This window comes from Natator depressus, chromosome 6, assembly GCF_965152275.1.
Source record: "Natator depressus isolate rNatDep1 chromosome 6, rNatDep2.hap1, whole genome shotgun sequence".
NCBI classification, from domain to species: Eukaryota; Metazoa; Chordata; order Testudines; family Cheloniidae; genus Natator; species Natator depressus.
In genome coordinates, this window is record NC_134239.1 from 101,862,915 (window position 1) to 101,890,022 (window position 27,108).

The 27,108-nt window shown below is 43.9% G+C and overlaps 2 protein-coding genes across 2 annotated transcripts in view; both read left to right on the plus strand.

Moving 5' to 3' along the window:
- LOC141988377 (uncharacterized) overlaps positions 1–25,140 on the plus strand; it is an 86,648-nt gene extending 61,508 nt beyond the window's left edge. The window contains exons 2-4 of the mRNA XM_074954151.1: positions 19,760–20,011; positions 20,600–20,929; positions 25,088–25,140. Coding sequence (XP_074810252.1) covers positions 19,760–20,011; positions 20,600–20,929; positions 25,088–25,140 — 635 coding nt within the window. The remainder of the gene's footprint in view (positions 1–19,759; positions 20,012–20,599; positions 20,930–25,087) is intronic.
- SLC24A4 (solute carrier family 24 member 4) overlaps positions 1–27,108 on the plus strand; it is a 134,552-nt gene that overhangs the window by 67,815 nt on the left and 39,629 nt on the right. The window contains exons 3-4 of the mRNA XM_074956140.1: positions 25,612–25,688; positions 26,799–26,873. Coding sequence (XP_074812241.1) covers positions 25,612–25,688; positions 26,799–26,873 — 152 coding nt within the window. The remainder of the gene's footprint in view (positions 1–25,611; positions 25,689–26,798; positions 26,874–27,108) is intronic.

The window sequence follows — 27,108 nt, forward strand, 5'->3', positions numbered from 1 at the left end:
TTGTGTTTCTTAATCTTTTTCCCCTTGTTTAAAGTCCATTTGCTCCTGTGGCCTGTCTTGTTGTACTCAGATTATAAACTGTTCAGGGCAAAGGCTGTGTCCAATGTTCTCTCTCTAAAGCATTGTGCATTCCAGTGGCACTACATGCAAATATTTAATAATAACAAAGGGATGTTACCTATTGGTATGTGAAAATATGTGCGTGTGCAGGTTTGTAGGTTAAAGTAGAGGGCAGATGGGGCTATTTTAATTTACAGCTTTGTACACCCTCCTTTAATTAGTTTCCCTGCTACACTTCTCATTCTGCAATAAAAATCAGTTTTATTCTGGAATATTTAGTGCACTTTCAAAACAGAGTAATTTATTCTTGAATAAAATCACTTTTATTCCAGAATAGAGTATCCATAGAGATCTGTTCTGGAATAGCTATTGTGGTCAATTTCCTGATGTTGACAAGCCCTTACTCCACTGAATGTATTTACTTATACAGTCTTGCACTTATGTACCAACATACAATTTATATCCCCACTGCCTTTACACATCGCCTCTGAATTTGACCCAGGACGTCTTACATCCATATCCCACTGCCTGCTAAAGTGTGATTAACAGTGACTTACATGTCACTGGCTTTTATAATCTATGAAAAATATATATTTCCTCATTAGATGTTAGGGTTGAGGTTTTCACTAGACCTATGGGCCACTCCAAAACTGTGGAGAAGCTGTTCTGTTCTGGCTAGATTCTGTCTGAAAATAGGAGGTGGTTGAAGTGCAGATTGTCAAAATAAACCTTACGTATTGGTAGTGGAAAGAGAGAATCTCTGTATTCTTTTAGTGATGATTATAGTTCCCTGGTGAATTTCTAGAGCAAGCAGCAAATGCCCAATGGAATACCAACAGGGGGAAAAACAGCACTGAACCATGCAAATCAGGAACCTTTGCAAAAGGTAGCTAACAAGCACATTAAATACACTGTAATGAAAGGGGAAAATGTAGTCTAAACTCAGACAGCATTTTCTACTACTTCCAGAAAAATATGGTATACAAGGTAGAGGGCCAAATCTTGCTCATCTATTTAACTGTGATGGGGTTACTTGTGTGAAAAGCATAAGTAAGATTTGGCCTACAGTCTAAGAGTTATGTTGGCATCATGTTACATCACCAGGCAGAAACTGCAAACCAAGATGAATGTTTCCAGTTTTGCTGAGCAAAGACATGCTGATAGATAAAAGCAGTATTGCTAGCCCCAAATATTTAAAAAGTATGAGTCAGGCCTACCAAAATCATGAGGGGTTGTTTTTTTTTTTAAAAGTGTGGCTACTTTCTTTTTCTTTTGAGCATTTAGGGTTCTTTGAGGTTATTTTCTGTAAGCACAAGAGCTAGAAACTTATTTTTGTTTTAAATGAAAGCTGTGATTCTCACCTAATTACATGATTCCAGCAGCTTGGGGCTTTGAGGAAAAACACCCAATAACATAGGACTTGCAATCAAATCGTGAGGATTGGCAAACTGCGAGCATTCCTCACAGAGGGAGGCTGTTTATCTTTATTTTTCCATTTTTGGACAATATAGGAAAGGGAATTTAAAAACCTCTCAGGAACATAAGGTATTGAATTTAAAATGGTCCTAATTTTTGGACTCTGAAAATACACCTCTATATAGACACACAGTGCTTTCTCAATACACTAATGGCCCGAGTGTTCAGGTGCTCAGCAGCCACAATTAAGGCAAGATTTTCAGAACTCTGGTCCCATTTAGACATGAAAATAAGGACAAGACTTGCAGAAGTTCTCAGCAGTTAGCAGCTATTAATGTAGTGTGTTGCATTCACATTGGGTGCTGAACACTTTTGAAAATTCTGGCCTCTAGTCAGTCTAGTCTAAAAATCACTTACAAAATAGGATCCAGAGGTTTCCTTTACAGTATAATTATTGTACCTTTAGATTTTAGACATTCTCTGTCATTGTGCTGATTGATGGAGCCTTTTGGACAATGCCCAAGAAAATGTAGTGTTGGAAATAATCCAGCCCAGGTAGTGGATGGACTAGATGATTGAATAGGTCTTTCTGACACTGCCTTCTAGCATTGAGCCACCATATCCAAATAAAGCTATCAAGGAGAGAAACTCCAAACCACACCTGTTCCTGACTTTGTTTCCCCTTTTGGTCTCTGTGGGCCTGACTTTAGGGCTGTAGTGTGAATTGACACCCTGCCACGATACTTTCTATGAATTGCTTTGCTTTTCCATGCCCTGATGAGTCTCAATAGTCGGTTTATTTAATTTTTGATCTTAGCCTTGTAAAAGGTATCACTTACAGCTTTATGTCATTTTTCTTCTTCATCTACAGGCTAATGCATTTCGCCTACACAGTTATACTTTCTCTGTCTAGAGGGTTTCAGAGAAATTGTAAGAATAAACTCAAAGAAGTTCTTTAAAAATAATGAATTTAATTTCTTTCCCCATGCATTCTGCATTTGGGAAAAATGTGTGCCATTACCGCTCTTTACATGAGTCACCGTGCTACACTTGCTGAAATAGAATGGATTGAAATACCCATTATTACGGATTAGCTCTGCTGCAGGCACAGCAGCACAGACAGCTTCATTTAAAATGTACTTCTGATGTGAAAAGTGACTCTGGAAAACTACCTCATGGGGTTGCATATTTCTTTCCTCTCAACATTTTCCAGATCGAATCTCTTCAATTTACAAGTAACACAGTGGATTGTCTAGCTGCCAGCACTGCAAACTCATCCTGTGGTCTGAGAGTCAAGTTGGATTCTTCCAAAGTCATCAATGACAATGGTTGTGCAACTGGAATTTGGGTAGCATTTTTGTTGAGGATGCATGTAGCAGAATAGGCTCCAGCACATGCTCCTGTTGCTGTATAAGCTCTGTAATGCTAACTAAAAAAAACTGGTGATCCCTTATTTTAGTCACTAAAGACAGCAGGAAAGTAGCAAATTGGGTGCATCAGAAGGAGATCTTTTATATGGTTACTTTTCAAAGTAGAATTGCACTTTAAACAGCATTAGTGATATTTGTCATAGAAAAGGATTATTTTAGCTATAATCCAGTAATAAAGATGGCCATATATCTGGAAAGGACTACCGCTGATAGAAATCTTTTGCTCTTTATCTTTGAAGAATACACTCTGATCCTCTCATGTGATACCACTTACATGAATGTCCTCTTCCAAATGGAAGTCCTCAAATGTTTAAAAAGGAAGGCAACTTTCAACCTGTGGGCCAGATTCTTGTATTTGATGCAACTTCATTGTGCCACTCAAGCAGCACAAAAGGGCCAGATTTTGGCCATAACTAGCCAGCTCTGAATTTCCCATATTGGGAGCTCTCAGCTGGCATAAAACCACCCATGCCAGCTCCCATGACTGCTCCCACCACCCGTAGAGGAAGTGTGTTGAAGGAGGGAAGGGGTCTTGTTCTGCTCTGCTAATTGTTGGGTTGCAAATGGTCCAATAGGGATAATACGCCACTGGCATAAGCTAGAGCAGTCCCAGGGCACACGAGCTCACAGAAACAGAGTTGTAACCACCTTCTAGACATCCCCCACTCTCGCGCACCAGAGTTCTGAAACAGGAGAGACTCTAGCCCAGCATGTCTTAAAATTGTGTTGCTTTGCTTCTTCACATGTTCAATAAGTTTGACAGGGCTCTTTGTTAATTTATCAAGTCTCATTGGTGTTAAAACCAGGCCTGTGTCTCTCCCAGCCCCTCTTATTTAGATTTTCAGTGAAGTCATAATGCAGAGTTTTTGACATCATGTTAATTCTTGGCAGTGGATTGTTGGCTTTGTTTGACACGGGTGAGCAGGGTGAACTTGTGAATGGAGAAGCTGTAACACAAACACAAATAATTGTTATAATTTTGTTTTGAGAGGGAATTTTAAAACTGCCTATGAACAAAAAACATTGAACTTCAGATGATGAGACAGAAATTAAGGGAAAGCAAGTGGCTGTTTGTCAACATTTATCTCTTCAAACTGGTTCCGGCTGGAAAGTCTGTCTATGAAAAGCATGAGAAATTCCACATGGAATTCTGGATCCTCTGACTGTCTCACAATGTGTGTCAGCATGATCATCCACTACTTTGCTGAATATTTCTCTCTGCAGACATGGGTCCTGTTTCTGCAACGCTTGTCCACCTGATAATATCATTGAGGGCAAGTTCAGCCTTTTTCCTTTCTTGCTCTTTCTCAGTAGATTTCTACCAAATGAACATATTGCCAGATATGTGGCCATCTATTACTCTTTATTGAAATGGAATACAGCCTATTTGAGTTCTGGTCGGGTTGACGGCTTTTGTAGTTTTGGGCTCTGTCCCTCAGGTGAAATGAGGGTCCACCAACCCCAGAAATCAAGAGATTATATGGAACAAAAATGGGGAAGAACTCTCAGCAGAGAACCAGAGACAACACCTACGGCACTGACGGCTGAAATCTTCACTTTGTCCACAGAACCAGGTGTACGGAGTAGTAATCATTTAAATTTGCCTGTGCTCTCCCACCAATATGATTCAACCCTGAGTAGCAGAGGAAGAAGGTGAGAAGATGGTTCAGTTTCTGTGCTTATTCAGTCCTTCGTCTCTGTGCTGATACTATGCAAAAGAAGAGAGATTAGTGCCCCCAAAGATGATGGAGTCACTCAAGTAGCCACTCATCCAGTTATCATTGGACTAAAAGACACACCTTATTTCCCAGAGGCCACTGAAGCCACCAGTTCATTCACATAGGCAACTGAATAGCTGTCAAATGGCAGTAAATTTTGGTTACTACCAGCATGCGCTGGAATCAAACTGGTTTTTCTTGGTTAACCTTGTACAATAAAGCCGAAGATAGAACACGTACAGAGTGCACCAAAACTAAGCACAGACTGTTTGGCCTCTGTCTGTTGCTGATTTAGAACAGTTGACTTGAGTTGATCTAGCAGTTTCATGGTGAGATTGAAACTGCAGATCGCCTCCTCTCTTCCAGTCAGGTTCCCATAGTTTTGTTACGTAACTGCTGATATCTTGCAATAACGTTTACATGCTGCTGTGTGGCGCAATCAGACAGAAGCTATCATTAATACTAATCTGTGAGATATCCTGGTGTTCTCACAAAGGAAGGAAAACCAGTCTGGTGATAGAAAATCTCCAGCTCTTTAAAGACATTTTTCTAAAGAAGAAAGCAAATGGGAACCAGGGAGAAAAAGTCAATGGCCCCAAACTTTTAAGTTCTTTTATAACCTTGAGGAGTTTAAAAACATTAACAGATGGATCAATGCACACGAAATGCTGTTCTCTGATATGCTGATACAGTGCAATGCTGCTTCGGGAGGTGAATGTATCATACGCTTAAAATTTTCCATATTTTAGCAGATAATTGTTACTATATTTTGATTTGATTTTCTGACTCTGCTTTAATGAGTGCAAATAGTTTTCTTAAAAAAGAAATTTATATTTTAATAAGGCATTAGTGTAACTTTTCCCTGTAGCTAATCCTGTCTTTTATAGAAATATCCGTAATTTCATTCTGATGGAAAGAGAGCTTTTAAAGGCTATTTCATTAATACACTATCCTTTTTTATCTTACAGTACATGTATTAAATGTATTTAATAGTTAAGAATTGAGGCAGTCATTTGCTTCATAAGCTGCTACTTGCCATGGCACAGATAATGCAAATTGAATTAATACACTGCAGAGATTAAATTTGCTAGTAATTTCTACAGATTGTGCTAGGGAATGGGAAGCTTACTGTGCCTCCTGCCATATGGTACTCAGCTTTGGATAGAAAGTTTCATCTTTGGCTTTGCACAACATTAAATTGATTACGTACAAAAGACCTTCAAATATGTTCAGTGGTGTTTCATGCTAGACTTCATTGTGATGCATTGTCATTGCCCAGGCTGGGCAGTCAAGCTAACTATTTTTACTACAGAATTACACATAGCGGGGTTTCCTTCCAGAGTTGTTTCATGCAAACAGATACATGTGTCTTTGAACTGCTGGTCCCTAATTGCTCTTCACCAATGTGTGTATATTAACATGCATCAGACAGAAATGATCATTTTGGGGACTGTCCACATGTGATTTTGATACAAAACTGAAAAACAGCTGTCTAATGGGAACAGGAGTTCAAAGCTTGAAAATTGTCATTTTTTCAGCTGGCACCTGGGATTAAAAGTAGAGTTGTTGGGTGGTTTTTTTTTTTCCTTCATTTTAAGATACCAGCTTTCCTGGGTATCAAGTGCCCATGAAGAACAACGTTTTCCCCCATGTAGGGACATCCCTCCCCTTGAAACATTTAGTTGTCATTATTGAATTTGTGGTGCATGTATAGGCTTGGCAGGATGTGATTTCAATGACTATCTGTTGGTAAACGTCCATTTCAGCATGTCAGTTGAAATGGATGCCCCCGTCTACCTGCACGGTCTGGGTGTCGCCAGCCCTGCAGCGGTGGAGGGAGCCCTCTGCAGCTCCACTGTCACAGCCCCGCTCCCTCAGTCCCATGACAGCAAGGCTACAGAGGGTTCCCTATGTTGCTGCAGGGCCAGTGAAACCTGATCCCTGCAGGTGTGGGGAAGGCTGCAGTCCTGTCAGGGCAGAGCACCAGCCTCCAGCCAGGACTGCAAGAAGAAGGAGGATGAGCCCCCTACCCTGCCCCTTCTCCAAGGCCCCGCCCCCTGCTCACTCCATCCTGCTGGCTGCCCCTAAACCTAGGAGCCGGAGGGGGAACATGCTGCTGCTTCCGGGAGCTGCGTGGAGCCACAGCAGGCAGGGAGCCTGCCTTAGCCCCGCTGTGCCACTGACTGGACTTCTAACAGCCTGTTCAGCAAGGACACCTGGCAACCCTACTGGCAGGGATCCAGCGTCACCAGCCCCACATTTTCACTGTCATGGCCCCACTGACTCACTCACCAGCCAGGAGTGCAGGAGTGCTCCCTGGGCAGGAACTGTTCAGCAGCACTCTGTGGCTGGTAGTTCATTCTCCTCCTTGAAGTCCTGGCTGGGAATCTTTGCTGCAATGAGCCAGGACTGCTGCCTTCCCCCAGCACCATGTTCAGGGAGCCCTCTGCAGCCCCTTGGTCAGTGCAGCCCTAATCCTAATTCCAATCCTACCCCTCCTTTAATTTCCAGCCACTGTAATTATAAAAAATCTTTAAAAATAAAAATCGATGTAGTTGAATTTAGAAAAAAATAAAAATTGAATTCTACCAAGCCCACGCATGTAACAATGTTCATGAATTTAGGGTTTTCTTACCATTTGGAAGAAAAGTGCAGTATTAATGTACCGTATAGCACTTCTGTGTTTTTATACTGGCACATTAGAATGTATTGAATCTCTTTAGGGATGGATCACGAAAAAGTCAAAGACCTGTGTGGACCATTTACCTAGAGGATAATCCATTGATTTAAATAATTATTATTCCTGTTTGTAGTGAGCCAAACACTGAGGTTCAGTGGAAAACAATTAAAATCAATATGAATTTCCTATGATAAAGAACGAAGTAGAAACTGGTATAGAACGTTGGGAATAGTGCAGTATGCTGGTGTGATGTTCAAATTTGTTCCATTTCCATAGTTAGCATTGAAATTCAAATAAATCCAGTCAGCATTTTTTAGTCAAAATAACTTCTTTTGTTTCATAAGCAATTTTATTGCTATCACAAACCTGAAAATGTGAGGGTCAGGTAATGATAGCTCATGTTTATGTTGTGCCTTTCATCTCAAACTTTACAAACCTTTACAAACTTTATCTGTTATTACTAATCATGTTTATTGTGGTAATACCTAAGGGCCAACCAAGAATGGGGTAGGTGCCGTACAGACAGCATACCAAATGGTCCCGGCCCTGAAGAGCTTCCAGTCTAAATATACAAGACAGACACAGGCTGGGGAAAGGGGTAGAACACATGCAGAATGAGCAATGTGATGGTGGCAAACATGTGAGTTGCACAATATTTTGGGAGTGGTGGATTTACTTAGCCGGGGATTGGTAAAATAGGAAAGGGGAGGAGGGCAGGGCAGGGGAGAAGACAGTGAGAGGAGCAGGAGTGGAGTGAGGCTGAGGTAAGAGACTCTGAGCAGGGCTGGGGAGCAAACACCCAGTTAGCACAGTGCAGAGGAGGTCAGAGAACATTTAATGGTGTTGACTGGAATGGAGGTGAGAGAGGTCCCCCCCTTATTTGGCTTCTCCTGTTCCTACCCGCTGCAGTCTCTTGGCTGGCTCCTCTCCTCAGTTTCCCCCATCACCACATGATCGGAAGGAGGAGAGGCACCTCCTAATGCCCCATGATCCCAATGCCCCCTGAGTTCAGGCAATCTCCCCTGCACAGTTCTGGATTCAGGAGGGAGTTGGGGAGGTGTGGTCCCGTCTGGGCCCCATTTTACCCCCTGCTCCCTAGTGCAGCAGTCCCTGCTCTGGCTGCTTCTATTCCTACCAGCTGTAGTGTCTGTCTATATCAAGCTCTTCGCCCTGATTTCTGAAACGCTTAGCATTTAAACACCTGAGCTGATATAAAAACTGTATCTAGGGATTGCTGTACCCAACATTAGGTAACAGACTAAAACAGTGAGACATTTTCAATAGAGCGGAAGCAATGACCACCTTTTGCCACTGTAGCTGTTTCCCCTGTTGGATATTTCACACCTGGGACTTTGTGCTGGGGTTTCTGCCAGCAGAAACAGAAACAAACCAGGCTAACTCCAGCCCATCATAACAAACTAAACCCTCAGAGGGAATTCAGGTACATAGAATGTCATTACTCGAATTGTAATTTAATCAGAACAGAGGGACTAAAAATGCCGTAGGAACATCAATGAGCACAAGTGGTCAGGACATTCATTTTCCTAGATCCCAAGGCCACAAGGGACCTCTGTGATCATCTAGTCTGACCTCCTGACTAACACAGGCCATGGAACTTCCCCAAATAGTTCCTAGGGTAGATCTTTCAGAAAAACACCCAATCTTGATAGAGAAATTGCCAGTGTTGGAGAATCCACCACAACCCCTGGTAAACTGTGCCAATGGTTAATTACCCTCACTATTAAAACTTGTGGTTTATACCCAGTTTGGATTTGTCTAGCTTCAATTTCCAGCCATTGGATCACGTTATACATTTCTCTGCTAGACTAAGAGCCCACTATTTGTTCCACATGTACTTAAACTGTGGTCAAGTCACCCCTTAACCTTCTCTTTGTTTATGATAGACTCAAGAAACTCAATCTATTTATCACTGTGAGGCATGTTTCCTAATCCTTTAGTCATTCTTGTGGCTCTTCTCTGAACCCTCTCAGTTTATCAACATTGTTCTTGAACTGTGGACACCAGAACTGGACACATTATTCCAGCAGTGGTTACATCAGTGCTAAATACAGAGGTAAAATATCCTCTCTGCTCCTGCCTGAGATTCCCCTGTTTGTTCATTCCAGGATAATAATAGCCCTTTTGGCCACATCATTGCACTGGGAGATTATGTTCAGCTGACTGCCCACCACAACCCCAAAATCTTTTTCAGAATCACAGCTTCCCTCTCCTGTAAGCATGGCCTGCATTCTTTGTTTCTAGATGTGTACATTTACATTTAGCTGTATTGTTTGTTTACACCCAGTTTACCAAATATTCCAGACAGCTCTGTCTCAGTGACCTGTCCTCTCCATTATTTACCACTCCCCCAACTTTTGTGTCATCTGCAAACTTTATCAGTGATGATTGTGTTTTTCTTCCAGGTCATTGATAAAAATGTTAAATAGCATAGGGCCAAGAACTGGTCCCTATAGGACCTCACTAGAAACACACCAGCTTGATGATGATTGCCCATTTAACATTAGATTTTGAGACCTGTCAGTTATTCAGTTTTTAATCCCTTTAATGTGTGTCCTGTTAATTTTATATCCTTCTAGTTTTTTAATCGAACTGTCATGCAGTTACCAAGTCAAAGCCCTTGCAGAAGTCTATTACATCAACACAATTACCTTTATCAACCAACCTTGTAATTTCATCAAAAAAAGATATCAAGTTAGTTTGACAGGATATATTTTCCATAAAACTGTATTGACTGGCATTAATTATATTACCCTCCTTTAATTCTTTATTAATCAAGTCCTGTATCAGCTGCTCCATTATCTTGCCTGAGATGGATATCATTCTGACTCATCCCATTTGTCCTTTTTTTTTTGTGTCTTCAGAAAGTTGTGGATTCATTTTTAAAGTTTCTTTATGATTAGGAAAAACAAGTTATTTTATTTTATAGTTATAAAATGAACCTATTCTCTGATGCGAGGGGTTTTGGTGCTGGTTGTTTTTTGCTGAGATACAAGCATCCATAAAGAGACCCATTCAGTGTTCTTCCCTTCCTCTATTTGTTTCTTTCTCCCAGCTCTTGTATCTTGCCTTCTAGATTGTCAGCTCTTTGGGGGCAGGTAATGTCTTTTACTATATGTGTATACAGTGCTTAATAGAATGAGACCCTGAATTGGTTCGCGCCCGTGCATGCTCCTGGTCTACAAATAATAATGCTAATTATTTCAATAACATTTAATTTTTTAAATTTCATTCCCAAACAAGGATTTCATGTTGGTTTGACAGTGTTGTATGTAAAGCTGAAGGAAACAATTTTGCAAAGTTCCCCACAAAGTGTTTACTCCTTGTCATTCTGTCAGAGGAGCCAGCCCCCGCTCCCAGAGGCGGATTAGGGGTTTGTGGGTCCCTGGTCCACAGCAAATGGGAGGGCCCCTCCCCACGCCTTCTGCCTGCAGTCCCCCCCAGCGCTCCTGCTGGGGAGCGGGGCCTGTAGTCCCTCCCATGCCCTGACCCTGCTCCCTGGCAGGAGCGCCAGGCGGGCAGAGCGGGTTGGGGCACAGAGGCACCCATTTTTCTGGGGGCCACCCAATTGGCCAGGGTCCCTGGGCACGGGCCCTGTTGGCCCACTGGCTAATCCGCCACTACCCACTCCCCCACCTGCTTCCCCAGCAAACTCAAACTGCATCCTTGCCCCAATCCCACACATCCCTGGAGAGCCACAGCAGAGCAGTGCTTCAATTTTGGGGTGACAGTGCTCCCCTTGCCAGCTTCCTCTAGTTGGTTCTGTACATGAAAATGCTCATTTCTGCACACAAATGGGGGTTTTGCTCCCTGTAACTGGGTAGGGGGCACATGCATAAACACAAGGCCTTTAAAATTTGGCCCAACCACTCTGTGATGAGAGAAAAGCCTGTGCCCACATAGAAATGCAGTCAGTATTTGGAGAGCATCACCTGGATTTGCCCTCATTGCTTGAACAAATGGAATGTGTTAAATGTAATACTTTGGGCTGGATTTTGACTGCTTCTGAGCATATTCATGGGAGTGGGTGGAGGAGAGGGAAAGTGCAGGTAGCTAATCTAGCCCTTCTGCCTTACTCCCTTGTGCACCTGCACTAGGTGCATCCAGAATGCCAGTTCTATGTCCTCCCTGAGTGACTGGGGAGAGAACAGGTTAGCGTAGCCAGAGATATTGCCCATGCCAAGGTGGTTGGGGGTGGAAAGGGGGTCATGAATGCATCTGCACAAGCCCCTTCCGGCATGGCTCTTAGTCCAAGAGCCCTTCGTATGCATCTTTTTTTTTTTTTAATTGCAGTTCTTTTCTCCCTGCAGGAGAATGCTGCTACCATTGTAAATGACTGTGACAGGAAAATGTAGAATATCTTTTATGTTCAGCAGCCTATTAAGAGTCGGTGTGTCTCTTGCTTCTGTGAGTGAATCAACTGGTGATAAAGTGAATAAATCACATGCCAAGGCAGGTTATAAAACAGCTGATCCACGTGGCTGCTGAGATTTTCTACCAGGCTTATGAGATTTTGAAATGTAGTTCATTGGCAGGCTGCCTCCAACAGTATAGACAAGGCATATGGGAGCAATGCTCTCATGCTACTCAGCAGTGCCCACTGGAATAATCTGGTAACCAGCCTAAATATAGGCAGGTGTCAGTATTGTGCACGGGTTCCCCCTGGCTTCTGCTCTGTAAATCCTCACTTAAAAAACAGGGTAAACAATCAAAGTGAGGCACAGGGATTAACTTCTGTAACTCCTTTTAAACTCTGTTTTGAGACTAGTTATTTACACACTTTCATATGCATTTTGGTGCTTGAATTATAAGTAGTTCAGCAGAATCAGCCCTCCAGGTTTGTTCTGGTAAAGGTGATTAACTCTCTTTCTTTGTGTTCCATGTTCATGGCTCAGTATAGAGGTTTTTTTCAAGCTACTTCATAAATTGCACACAAAGGTAGTGTCCGAGGCACCTCCCCTGCCATTCATGAGATTGCCAGCCACTTCTGCTGCCCTTTGTTCACATAGCAGCCCTGTAGTAACTATTATTCTGATCAGTTATTAATTGGCATGACAGTAGTGCCAAGGAACCCTAGATAAGAGTCCAGGCCCATTTTGCTACTCTCTGAACAGGCAAATAAGAGACCGTGCTCTTGTCCATGAAAGTTTATAACCTAGTTTGTCAGGACTCAAAAGGTGGGGATAATGGACATGTGGGGTGTGGTGGAGTGGGTTGGGAGGACAAGGTAACAACAGGATGATCTGTAGTAGTTTGCCTGGAACTGTCCTGTTAGGGAGAATATTTATGTACTTCTAGCTATCTTCAGAGCAATTGGTCGGTGTTCCTTTTCGGCAAAATTAGTCACACTGTACACCTTGCCTTCCATTTAATCTTCCCCTCCCATCTCGGCTGAAAATAGTGGAGAGACAGCTACAGTTCCCATCCCCAGAAGACGGAAGAATCCTTCCTTCAGTATTTGTTCTTTGTGAACATGGTCGGTTTTAATGTTACTTGTTAATGCGCAGATATGCATCTAAATCCTTGTTCACTGGGAGCTGCCATTTTTTTTGTTATAAATTTTTTTTATTCCGTACCTGAGTGTGACACTCTGTACCTCGAGGGAACACTCTACACCCCCATGTTCATCTTTATAAAATGATTGTGTGGTATCCAATGCAAAGTTGGGTGTCTTTGGAAGGCTCATAATGCACTGAACATGGTTGTCATAGTGATGTTATGGTAATTGTTACAGTATTGTTATAGTAAGATTATAGGTTATAATTTCAAGTACATAGTGATGAGGCTGAAAATATATCCTCATGGCTTAAAGCAAGCCCATGCAAAAACTCTCCAAGAACAGAGAGGCAGTTCACATCTCATCAGGGCATGGATGGGACAAACCCAGCCCAGCCTCACAGGAACAATGGACAGTGGCTTAGGCAGCAACAAAAGAATTTGTTAGAGCCCTTGAGGGAGTCACCCCCTTCCTTTGGGCAGTTTGGGACTGCGATGAGGTAATGCTCACCTGACTCTGAAGGGGCTGGGGGCAAAGCCAGGAGGGAAGAAAGGACATGATAAAAGGGAGAGACATTTTGCCATGCTCTCTCTCTTCCACCTACATCTACAGACACCATCACCACCAAGCAGCTGAACCACTGATCAAAGGGGAGAGCCTGGCTGAAGAGCCAGCCTGTGGTGAGAAGCATCTAAGTTTGTAAGGACATTGAAAGTGTTAAAATCGGCTTAGAATGCATTTTGCTTTTATTTCATTTGACCAAATCTGACTTGTTATGCTTTGACTTATAATCACTTAAATCTACCTTTAAAGTTAATAAATCTGTTTGTTTGTTCTCCCTGAAGCAGTGCATTTGATTTGCAGTGTGTCAGAAACTCCCCTTGGGAGAACAAGCCTGGTACATACCAATTTCTTTGTTAAATTGACGAACTTATATAAGCTTGCAGAGCCCAGTGAGCGTAACTGGACACTGCAAGACAGAGTTCCTAGGGTTGTTTCTGGGACCGGAGATATTGGCTAGTGTCATTCACTTGCAAGTAGCTGGGAGCAGCTTACATGACAGAGGCTGTGCGTGAAACCCCCAGGAGTGGGAGTTCTCACAGCAGAGCAGGGTAAGGCTGGCTCCCAGAGTCAAGGATTGGAGTGGCCTAGCAGATCACTGGTCCGGACAACGCCATAGGGGAATGTCACAGTGAGGGAATAGCTCTCCTGGAAAATTTTTGCTTTTGGCAATTAAACTCTCATATTTGCTGGTGCTGTAATATTATCCCAGAAGTACTGCCTACAGCTGCCTCATGAGGGAATGATGTTAAATCACATTGAATTGGCAAGATATATTGATATATTGCTGGAGTGATGTGTGCTATTGTATTAATTTCGATAGAATACGTGGGCCCAGAGAGTCAAAGGTGTTAACATGACTCTTACTGTACAACATTAATAGTTTTTAAACAAGGTTTGGAATTCCAAGTACAGAGACCTCAGCCTGCTTAGTTCCACGGGAAACACACCATTAATTTTTTAACTCTTTAATAAAGAAACAGACAAAGAAGGAAACAGTTAAAGGATTTGAAATGTAAAATATGAAGTAAGGCATTTCATTGTAACAGTATCCCTTCTTCCCTTTCCCTTTGGCCGCAGAGTCTTTAGAAGGAAAAACTCTTGTCTGACAGGCTCTTAGATGGTGTCAAAGATAATAACTGTTCTTTGTGGGGAGGGAAGTTAGTTGAGTTAGGCTGGAGCTGTTAAAGTCTGATCCTATTTCCTAAATGACAGAGCAAGACAAGTACACACGAAAAGAAAAGAACACAAAGATAGAAAATGCAGCTTCTGACTCTGGTGTTGATTCTTACATGCAATCTCACTGCTGAAAATACACAATCACAGCACATGGTCTTATCAGCCACTCAGAGATCTGGCATATTTATACCAGCATTAGGCTGTATTGGTAGGGTTGCCAATTTTGGTTGGATGTATTCCTGGAGATTTCATCACTTGATATAATCTTTAATTAAAGATTAATCTTTAATTCCTGGAGACTCCAGGTCAATCCTGGAGGGTTGGCAACCCTATATATAGGGCATTGTTTTTAGCTGCCTCTCTGGTCACAGGCTAATAGCAGTATTGCAAAATACAGTCTTGTCAGCTAAGCCAGATTCTTAATAAACAGAAGGCAAAAGGAAAGTAGGAACTGATAGAAAAGAGAAGAAATACAATGGGGAAGGAAGAGGACACGTAGAGAGGATTGGAGGGAAGTGTGTGTATGGGGTGCGGGGGAAGTCTCACGTTCCAGGTGATGTTTGGGATTTAGCCAGAGCCATTGGAGGAGGCGATGTTATCCGCGTTCTTCTCTCTGGCCTAGTTCGGGTAGGATATTTCTCAGGATCAGCACAACAAAGGCCCAACAGTGTCATGGTGATCCCTGAGACCCAGAAGACAGTGGGGGTTGGCAGCCATGATGATGAAGTTTGCTCTTTTCAGTCCACCTGTCTCCCGTCTGGCAGTTTTTCAAACAACACGATTCTCGGATTGGAATCTTTTCTTTTAAGGATCCCAAAAGGAAGTGATGGATGGAATAGCCCATCCTCTCATTATTTTGTCCACCCAGTAGGCCTAATTTCTGATACACCAATTTTAGTCCATTGATTTCCGGTTCCACACTTCTCTTGTTACCAGACATGATCTTTATGCAGTCATTGAGTTATAGCAGTACACCTTTTTGTTTGGATTAACCCAATCTTTCTGCCTCCCTTTTTCACCTTTCCCCATCAACATTTACGTTATAGGTTAATGTGATATTTTATGATCTTTCATTCACATCTCACTGTTGAGCTCACAATTAGGGTAAATGTATATTTAAATATTACAACAGTGCTAAAGCAAGTACTAAGTAATATGAGAAACCTATTCAGCTCTAGCACTTTCATATGTAAAAAGGCTGTTTTGGCCTCTTACAAAGTTGTCAAAAGCCACTGCAGATTATGTAACACTGTCTAATAGTAGTTTATAGATTATCCTACGCTGTCTCCCAGCAGGAGATTAAGAATGTCACTTTCACTCCAGTTTAATACTAGAGTTGTGCAAATAATGGATATTTTGGGTTGCAGACCATTCCAAAAAATTGTGGGGAAAAGTTAGTTTTGGATAAAACCAAAAGCGGATTTTTTTTCAAAATTTTCAGTGACTCAAACTCAAGGAAAAAAAAAAATTTCAGGTCACGTTAAATGTTCGTTTTGTTTCTAACCATTTAAAACATTTTTTAAAAAAAGCATAGGGAAATTTTGAAAATGAAAAGTCATTTTGAACTGAATGTGTAATGTTTTGAAAATGTCAAAACAAAATGATTTTTTTCAGAATTTATTTTAATTTTTTGGACTGAAACAATTCATAGAAACCAACATGAATCTGTGAAATGTTTTGGTGTTGCTGAATCTGTGTTGCTGAACCTGCTGAAAAAAAGAATGGCGGAGAATTTCATCCAGCTCTATTTAATACAGTATCTCAAAATATTACAATGCAACAAACTTTGTTCCAATATATGCAGAGGTGAAAGTAAGCCAGTACGGTCTGGTATGGTGTACCGGTAAAAAAGTGGCCTGTACACAGCCGACCATACTGGCAGGGCTGCTGATGGACGGGGGAGGAGCAAAAGGGGCAGAAGTCCTGGGCCTGGTGATTTAAAGGGGCCCCGGGCTCCCAGCAGCAGCCAGAGCCCCAAGGCCTTTAAATCGCCACCAGAGCCCCAGGCAGCGCAGGCCTGGCGGTGCTGAAGGGCTGGCTGGGGGAGTCTGGCCCCAGCCCCACCCCTTCTGCTTGGGGCCCTGCCCCTTCCGGGGGCCCAGAGCCGCCTCCCTGCCACCTTGCCCAGGACCTCGGCTGCTCTGCATACCAGTCAGTCCTTTAAGTTACTTTCACCCATGTATATATGTGATATTCTCTCCCTTTCCTCTTCCCTGCATGCTGGAAACAGTAATAAAAAATATAAAAAAGAGGCTATTTATCCATCTGTTTTGATTCATTAAAGGTATTTGAAATTCAACAGGCAAATACATCCAAATGAGGATCCGAGATTTCCCAGCTGCTGGGTGATTTAATTGTATATTATCTTTGTTTTGACAGCTCTTTGTGAAGCAGCACTTCATTATAGCCACATGAATTATTTTTATTTACTGTACAATTTTCATTCCCAGAATACAGCAGTGCTGTTTCCTCATGCTGCTTTTATAGGTACTCTGGTCTTGTATGTTTACTATGATATCCAGGTACAAGACCCGATTCTCCTCTCACTTGCACCAGGTTTGTATAGGTTTGGCTTTGGTGAAATTACTGATTTTTACAAAAGTGTACTTAATAGCAGAATCAGATCTGTGGTGTTTAAGCTAGTGGCCTTAAACTGGTGTGCTAATGATATTTATGCACTTAAGCACTGTTCAGTCCCTTGAATGACATTTCATAACTCAACAAGGGATTGGGTAGTATCCTGCTGATGTGCTGGATTACCAGATAATTTACTACCATCGCTCCCTCAATTTGTCCCAGTGGTTACAGAAGTGAGACATAGGCTGGAAGGTTTGTCAAAGGATTGGCAATAAGGAATTGCATTCATAGATATCTAAACAAAATATCTTTTAAACTACTGTCTTTTTCCTTCGCTAAATGTGTGATGGAGAAAAAAATTGCATCTTAATCCTGGGCAAATTCTATGTATTAAATGCTGTTTACTGGCTCTGAAGTGCAGGCCTTATGAAAGAGGCTAACAAAACGCAGTGCAGTCATTGCTCCATGACATCTGGTTGAAGTTTTATTTTATGCTTAATTTTCTATAGACCACTGACTACAGTAGCTTTCGGTCAGAGGATTTCGAGGATTTCACAAAACAGTGGCTTTGCCTTTTGTAAGGCAGATAAGATTTATTAATTCTGATTTTAAATAACTCCTGCTGCCAATGGTCTCATGCAGAAATAATTGTGGTTGTAGGCATGAAAACAGAGTAGTGGGGGTTTCATCTTTACATTGAGGCAATTATATAATATATAATATTATATAAATGACTTTCAGGGGGCAAGAAAAGTTTGCCATGAATATACATCCTTGAGCAGACAAATAGTGATATGAAGGTACTTTATTTTCCCTGGTCAAAAATTTCAGAAATGACTGATTTTTGGATGCCTCAGATTTGGGTGCCCATTTTCAGCCACCTTAAAAAGGGCTGATTTGCAAAGGACAAAAGCTCAAACTTTCTGAAAGTCATGCCCCTTTAAGGTGTCTTAAATTGGGCACCCAAAATCACTAGTCACTTCTGAAAATCTTGGTCTCCATGTATACACTTATTGCTTGCAGAATTATATTGGAAACAGAAGAATATACACAAACCAGAAAAGTGAGTGCATTGGCATTAAATGTTGTGTTTGCAAGGGCATTGTAAAGCAGGCATCATATCAAGCATTTGTTACTTGGAAGAACCAGGCCTCAGCAAGTACCATTAAGAAAAGCTCTGGCTATGGGTAAAGTGATCAAAATAGACCCTTGCTTTTGTCCACCATGTTTTGGTGCATTCATGAATATTTCGAAGTACTTTTGAACCATATCCTGCCATCAATTCACAAGTGTAACTCGCTGCTGAAATCAATCGGGAGTTCTGCATGAAAATGTCACCTCTCCAACCAATCCAGCTTTCAGTGGCTAAAATAATGTTCTGCTCTGACCATCTCATCCCCAGCCCTCTACATGGACTCCCTCTCTTTCCACATAAAGTTCAAAATCCTCAACCTCACTTCTAAGGCTTTGTCTACACTAGAACTTTGTTGGCAAAACTTTTGTCCTTCAGGGGCGTTAAAAAAACTCACACATCCCGAACGACAAAAGTTTTACTGACGAAAAGTGCTGGTGTGAACAGTGCTTTGTCGGCAGGAGCGCTCTCCTGCCGACAAAGCTGCTGCTGCATGTGGTAGGTGGAAGTTTTTTGGTCGGTAGGAGAGCTTTTTCCTGCCGCCAAACAGCAGCTACACTGCGTGCCTTTTAGTGGCATGGCTGAAGTGGCACAGCCATGTCACTAAAAGCTGTGTAGTGTAGACAGAGCCTAAGGCTCTGCACAGCTCTGCCCTGCCTGCCTCACATCTTTGGTTGCTCCCCACCTCACCCACAGCACTCTGCCCTCTGGGACACCTAGCTGCTTCCTTCCTCTCCACTCTTTGGTGTTCTTGCTCTTAGGTTTTTCACACTGCTACCTATGCATGGAAAATGCTCCATCTAAGCCCTGGTCTACACTAGGACTTTAGGTCGAATTTAGCAGCATTAAATCGATGTAAACCTGCACCCGTCCACACGATGAAGCCCTTTATTTCGACTTAAAGGGCTCTTAAAATCGATTTCCTTACTCCACCCCTGACAAGTGGATTAGCGCTTAAATCGGCCTTGCCGGGTCGAATTTGGGGTACTGTGGACACAATTCGACGGTACTGGCCTCCGGGAGCTATCCCAGAGTGCTCCATTTTGACCGCTCTGGACAGCACTCTCAACTCAGATGCACTGGCCAGGTAGACAGGAAAAGAACCGCGAACTTTTGAATCTCATTTCCTGTTTGGCCAGCGTGGCAAGCTGCAGGTGACCATGCAGAGCTCATCAGCAGAGGTGACCATGATGGAGTCTCAGAATCGCAAAAGAGCTCCAGCATGGACCGAACGGGAGGTACGGGATCTGATCGCTGTATGGGGAGAGGAATCCGTGCTATCAGAACTCCGTTCCAGTTTTCGAAATGCCAAAACCTTTGTCAAAATCTCCCAGGGCATGAAGGACAGAGGCCATAACAGGGACCCGAAGCAGTGCCGCATGAAACTGAAGGAGCTGAGGCAAGCCTACCAGAAAACCAGAGAGGCGAACGGCTGCTCCGGGTCAGAGCCCCAAACATGCCACTTCTATGATGAGCTGCATGCCATTTTAGGGGGTTCAGTCACCACTACCCCAGCCGTGTTGTTTGACTCCTTCAATGGAGATGGAGGCAATACGGAAGCAGGTTTTGGGGACGAAGAAGATGATGATGATGACGAGGTTGTAGATAGCTCACAGCAAGCAAGCGGAGAAACCGGTTTTCCCGACAGCCAGGAACTGTTTCTCACCCTGGACCTGGAGCCAGTACCCCCTGAACCCACCCAAGGCTGCCTCCTGGACCCAGCAGGCGGAGAAGGGACCTCCGGTGAGTGTACCTTTTAAAATACTATACATGGTTTAAAAGCAAGCATGTGAAAGGATTACTTTGCCCTGGCATTTGCGGCTCTCCTGGATATACTCCCAAAGCCTTTGCAAAAGGTTTCTGGGGAGGGCAGACTTATTGCGTCCTTCATGGTAGGACACTTTACCACTCCAGGCCAGTAACACGTACTCGGGAATCATTGTACAACAAAGCATTGCAGTGTATGTTTGCTGGCGTTCAAGCAACATCCGTTCTTTATCTCTCTGTGTTATCCTCAGGAGAGTGAGATATAATCCATGGTCACCTGGTTGAAATAGGGTGCTTTTCTTCAGGGGACACTCAGAGGAGCCCATTCCTGCTGGGCTGTTTGCCTGCGGCTGAACAGAAATGTTCCCCGCTGTTAGCCACAGGGAGGGGGGAGGGTTGAGGGGGTAGCCACGCGGTGGGGGGAGGCAAAATGCGACCTTGTAACGAAAGCACATGTGCTATGTATGTAATGTTAACAGCAAGGTTTACCCTGAAAGAGTGTAGCCAGTGTTTTATAAAATGTGTCTTTTTAAATACCGCTGTCCCTTTTTTTTTCTCCACCAGCTGCATGTGTTTCAATGATCACAGGATCTTCTCCTTCCCAGAGGCTAGTGAAGATTAGAAAGAAAAAAAAACGCACTCGAGATGAAATGTTCTCCGAGCTCATGCTGTCCTCCCACACTGACAGAGCACAGACGAATGCGTGGAGGCAAATAATGTCAGACTGCAGGAAAGCACAAAATGACCAGGAGGAGAGGTGGCGGGCTGAAGAGAGTAAGTGGCGGGCTGAAGAGAGTAAGTGGCGGGCTGAAGAGAGGGCTGAAGCTCGAATGTGGCGGCAGCGTGATGAGAGGAGGCAGGATTCAATGCTGAGGCTGCTGGAGGACCAAACCAGTATGCTCCAGTATATGGTTGAGCTGCAGCAAAGGCAGCTGGAGCACAGACTGTCACTACAGCCCCTGTGTAACCAACCGCCCTCCTCCCCAGGTTCCATAGCCTCCACACCCAGACGCCCAAGAACGCGGTGGGGGGGCCTCCGGCCAACCAGCCACTCCACCACAGAGGATTGCCCAAAAAAAAGAAGGCTGGCATTCAATAAATTTTAAAGTTGTAAACTTTTAAAGTGCTGTGTGGCATTTTCCTTCCCTCCTCCACCACCCCTCCTGGGCTACCTTGGTAGTCATCCCCCTATTTGTGTGATGAATGAATAAAGAATGCATGAATGTGAAGCAACAATGACTTTATTGCCTCTGCAAGCGGTGATCAAAGGGAGGAGGGGAGGGTGGTTAGCTTACAGGGAAGTAGAGTGAACCAAGGGGCGGGGGGTTTCATCAAGGAGAAACAAACAGAACTTTCACACCGTAGCCTGGCCAGTCATGAAACTGGTTTTCAAAGCCTCTCTGCTGCGTACCGCACCCTCCTGTGCTCTTCTAACCGCCCTGGTGTCTGGCTGCGCGTAACCAGCAGCCAGGCGATTTGCCTCAACCTCCCACCCTGCCATAAACGTCTCCCCCTTACTCTCACAGATATTGTGGAGCACACAGCAAGCAGTAATAACAGTGGGAATATTGGTTTCGCTGAGGTCTAAGCGAGTCAGTAAACTGCGCCAGCGCGCCTTTAAATGTCCAAATGCACATTCTACCACCATTCTGCACTTGCTCAGCCTGTAGTTGAACAGCTCCTGACTACTGTCCAGGCTGCCTGTGTACGGCTTCATGAGCCATGGCATTAAGGGGTAGGCTGGGTCCCCAAGGATACATATAGGCATTTCAACATCACCAACAGTTATTTTCTGGTCTGGGAATAAAGTCCCTTCTTGCAGCTTTTGAAACAGACCAGAGTTCCTGAAGATGCGAGCGTCATGTACCTTTCCCGGCCATCCCACGTTGATGTTGGTGAAACGTCCCTTGTGATCCACCAGAGCTTGCAGCACTATTGAAAAGTACCCCTTGCGGTTTATGTACTCGGCAGCTTGGTGCTCCGGTGCCAAGAAAGGGATATGGGTTCCGTCTATGGCCCCACCACAGTTAGGGAATCCCATTGCAGCAAAGCCATCCACTATGACCTGCACATTTCCCAGGGTCACTACCCTTGATATCAGCAGATCTTTGATTGCGTGGGCTACTTGCATCACAGCAGCCCCCACAGTAGATTTGCCCACTCCAAATTGATTCCCAACTGACCGGTAGCTGTCTGGCGTTGCAAGCTTCCACAGGGCTATCGCCACTCGCTTCTCAACTGTGAGGGCTGCTCTCATCTTGGTATTCATGCGCTTCAGGGCAGGGGAAAGCAAGTCACAAAGTTCCATGAAAGTGCCCTTAGGCATGCGAAAGTTTCGCAGCCACTGGGAATCGTCCCAGACCTGCAACACTATGCGGTCCCACCAGTCTGTGCTTGTTTCCCGAGCCCAGAATCGGCGTTCCACAGCATGAACCTGCCCCATTAGCACCATGATGCATGCATTGGCAGGGCCCATGCTTTCAGAGAAATCTGTGTCCATGTCCTGATCACTCACGTGACCGCGCTGACGTCGCCTCCTCGCCCGGTAGCGCTTTGCCAGGTTCTGGTGCTGCATATACTGCTGGATAATGCGTGTGGTGTTTAATGTGCTCCTAATTGCCAAAGTGAGCTGAGCGGACTCCATGCTTGCCTTGGTATGGCGTCCGCACAGAAAAAAGGCGCGGAATGATTGTCTGCCGTTGCTCTGACGGAGGGAGGGGCGACTGACGACACGGCTTACAGGGTTGGCTTCAGGGGGCTAAAATCCACAAAGGGGGTGGCTTTACATCAAGGAGTAGTCCAGGCAGGACTTCACAGAGGGTTCCAATAAGAAATGGTGCACCTAAGTTATTGTTCTTATTGGAACAAGGAGGTTAGCCTGGCCTCTGATTGATACATGGCTAGATCTACCTCGCTGCACCTTCTCTGTGAGTGACTGCAGTGTGACCTAGAGGAATGAGTCCCCTAGACAGGGGAGAAGGCAAATGAGTACAAAACAAATCTGGTCTATTTCTTGTTTTGATCCACTCCATCTATCTTTTACATCTTTGGCTGGCAGCAGACGGTGCAGAAGGACTGCAAGCCATCCACATCTCATGGCTGCTCGGCAGAAGATGGTACAGTACGACTGCTAGCCATCCTCATCTCTTGCCTGCCTGGCAGAAGATGGTACAGTACGATTGCTAGCCATCCTCATCTCTTACCTGCCCGGCAGAAGATGGTACAATACGATTGCTAGCCATCGTCATCTCTTGCCTGCCCGGCAGAAGATGGTACAATACGACTGCTAGCAATCCGTATTGCCTGCCTGCTCACCATTAGACGGTTCAATACGACTGACTGCAGGACTAAAGAGAATGACCTGGTCAAGTCACCAAAAATTTAGTCCCTGCGCCCATGTCTGCCCAGGCGCTCCCAGCCGACGTGGCCAGGAGCACCTCGGACATGACGAGGACGGCTATCAGTCATACTGCACCGTCTGCTGCCAGAAGGCAATGGGTTGCTGCTACTGTGTAGCAATGCCGTACCGCGTCTGCCAGCACCCAGGAGACATACGGTGACGGTTACCTGAGCGGGCTCCATGCTTGCGGTGGTATGGCGTCCGCACAGGTAACTCAGGAAAAAAGGCGCGAAACGATTGTCTGCCCTTGCCTTCACGGAGGGAGGGAGGGAACGGGGGCCAGACAATATGTACCCAGAACCTCCCGCGACAATGTTTTAGCCCAATCAGAGTGCTCCACTGTGACTGCTCTGGACAGCACTCTCAACTCAGATGCACGATTGTTTGCCGTTGCTCTGACGCAGGGAGGGGCGACTGAGGACACGGCTTACAGGGTTGACTTCACGGAGGGTTCCAATAAGAAATGGTGCACCTAAGTTATTGTTCTTATTGGAACAAGGAGGTTAGCCTGGCCTCTGATTGATACATGGCTAGATCTACCTCGCTGCACCTTCTCGGTGAGTGACTGCAGTGTGACCTAGAGGAATGAGTCCCCTAGACAGGGGAGAAGGCAAATGAGTACAAAACAAATCTGGTCTATTTCTTGTTTTGATCCACTCCATCTATCTTTTACATCTTTGGCTGGCAGCAGACGGTGCAGAAGGACATATTGCCTACCTGCTCACCATAAGACGGTTCAATAGGACTGACTGCCGGACTTAAGAGAATGACCTGGTCAAGTCACTAAAAATTTAGTCCCTGCGCCCATGTCAGCCCAGGCGCTCCTGATCGACCTCACACAGGCGACCAGGAGTACCTCGGACATGACGAGGACGGCTACCAGTCGTATTGTACCGTCTGCTGCCACAAGGCAATGGGTTGCTGCTACTGTGTAGCAATGCCGTACCGCGTCTGCCAGCACCCAGGAGACATGCGGTGACGGTTACCTGAGCGGGCTCCATGCTTGCGGTGGTATGGCATCCGCACAGGTAACTCAGGAAAAAAGGCGCGAAACGATTGTCTGCCCTTGCTTTCACGGAGGGAGGGAGGGAGGGAAGGGGGGACTGACGATATGTACCCAGAACCACCCGCGACAATGTTTCAGCCCCATCAGGCATTGGGATCTCAACCCAGAATTCCAATGGGCAGCGGAGACTGCGGGAACTGTGGGATAGCTACCCACAGTGCAATGCTCTGGAAGTCGACTCTAGCCTCGGTACTGTGGAAGCACTCCGCCGAGTTAATGCACTTAATGCACTTCTGTGGGGACACACACACTCGAATATATAAAACCGATTTCTAAAAAACCGACTTCTATAAATTCGACCTTATTCCGTAGTGTAGACATACCCTAACTATTGCAAGCTGCCTCTCTCTCATTCAAAACCTGCTTGAAAACACATTTCTTTGCTCTTTTTTCTTTCCATCACTGACTTTCCACTTCTGTCTGAGCTACCCCTCTCCTCTTGACCTACCTCAGTCACTTCTTATAAAGTCAAAGCTTATATGGTTCTCTTCATCTATTATCTGACTCCTATTATGTTTTAACCCTCACCTTCCTTTTTTCCCCACCCCTTCCTTTATCTATCATCCTTTCCTTTGTCTAATTTTAGATTGCAAGCTCTTTGGGTATGCACCATATATTTATTTCATCTCTGTAAAGTAACGTGCAAACATTTATATAGCACCATAATCTAAGTAGATAACAGACTACAGCCATTGCACGTTTTTTAGGGGGTGAGGCATACATGAAGCTAGAAATATTGTTTTTTGGGGGGGAAGGGAATTTGCCCCTCTGCTGGTTATTTCAGAAGTATAATTAGAAGAGAAAATAGTAAAAGGGAGGCATTATGAGCAGGAAACTCCTAGCAGCTACTGAATATTGGTTTAATCTGTTGGAGCAAATGACAACTGACACTCGCAGAGTATCTTCCCCCTGCTTTATCCTAGTGAACTGAAGAGACTTCGGCAGGCTATGATGCACCAAACTGAATGATATAGTCTTTGATGAAGATGTCTCCTCCACTTTTAATTTAGGACCAATATTAAATATCCATCTTTATTTTGCTGTCTTCCATTTATAACATGTTCAGGTATACCTATAAATGTTTTAAAAGTATTTGTTTTTCTCTTTCAGCAATTAATGAATTTCCTGAAGATGTATTTACAAATAAGGAGCGGCAGGAGGGAGCAGTGCTGTTTCATATTATAGGTGTAAGTTTTGTCCTACCATGGTTTCTTTTTGTTTTCCTTTTTTTATTTAGTTGCAAGAAGTTACTCGGTCCCACTGCCCTTTCTTAGTGGAACTCTGTAAATCAGCAGATTTTTAATAGTGCATTTGCAAACAAATTCTCAAATAGCAGAAACCGACTAGAGCACTTTAAAAACTGTGCATGCAAGCCTAAATGAGCAGTGTTTGTGCATTCATCTCAGTTAGGGGTGAAATCTTGGCCTCACTGAAATCAATGGGAGTTTTTTGGCACTGATCTCAATGGAGCTAGGATTTCACCCTGTATGGGCAGGTGTGGATTCCAGTTGTCCTCTGTGCAAGAATGGATGATATGGGGTCTCCCTGTTCCCTCTCCTGTCCATTGTGCATCTGTGCAAAAGAAACAAGGATAAGGCCCTTAAAGCCTAAGGGAATACAGATGAAATCTGGGCTTGATGTCTTATTGCAGAAACCCAAAAACATTTAAAGGTCTTTGTGGCCCAGTCTTGCAGTCCCAGCTCTGGGAAAGTAATACTAAATGGGAGATTTGCTTGAGTGAGGACTTCAGGATTGGTCCCATTTTGAAAATATATATCCCATAACTCACATAGAGCAACAGGAGGACAACATGTGCTCACGAGGCAATCACAGCCCCTGAGATGTTTGCAAATGGGAGCCAAGGTCAGGGACCATTTCTTTCGGAGATGTGATTGTTCTTTGTACACAGCACATCTTGGTGTTGCTTTTGCCTTCAGTATCTACCCAGGTAATTCATTGAAAACATGAGTGATGACTGCTTTTCCTCCAAAGTACTGTCTGTTATTATCATGTACCTTACTCTACCATAGCACCCAATTACATCAAATTACTGCATTTTCATTTATTCCCTAACTTTCCAAACCGTCCCTCCCTAAGCATACTGTTAAGTAGAAGAGCATATTGATATTTTTATACCATAACTTCATCAATACAGTTTTTTTGTAGCAGATAGAAATGGAGCCACATATTCATGTGAGTTTGTTTATACATTATTTGAATAAACATTCTGTCATTTTCCTCTCCCTTTTTTACATACATGATGTGACTGAGTTAAATTTTTTCTTTTTTTCCCACAGGCTCTTTATATGTTCTATGCCTTGGCTATAGTATGTGATGACTTCTTTGTTCCCTCATTAGAGAAAATTTGTGAGGTAAGTGAAAGAGAAATTTAACCACCTTTTGTAAATCTGTTCCTTGTAGGTTTTAGGATTGGATGTTTTGTGCCATCCAATGGTTGCCTGAAGTTCTTTAGTAAATGGGTTTGGTGGCCTCAATCCATTTGTCAGTGGACAGGGCTCCATATCACAAATCCACTACAGTTAGCACTAATTGGCACCCTTGACAGCAGTCTTGGCAAAGAGGCTAATGACTGAATGAGCATGACCA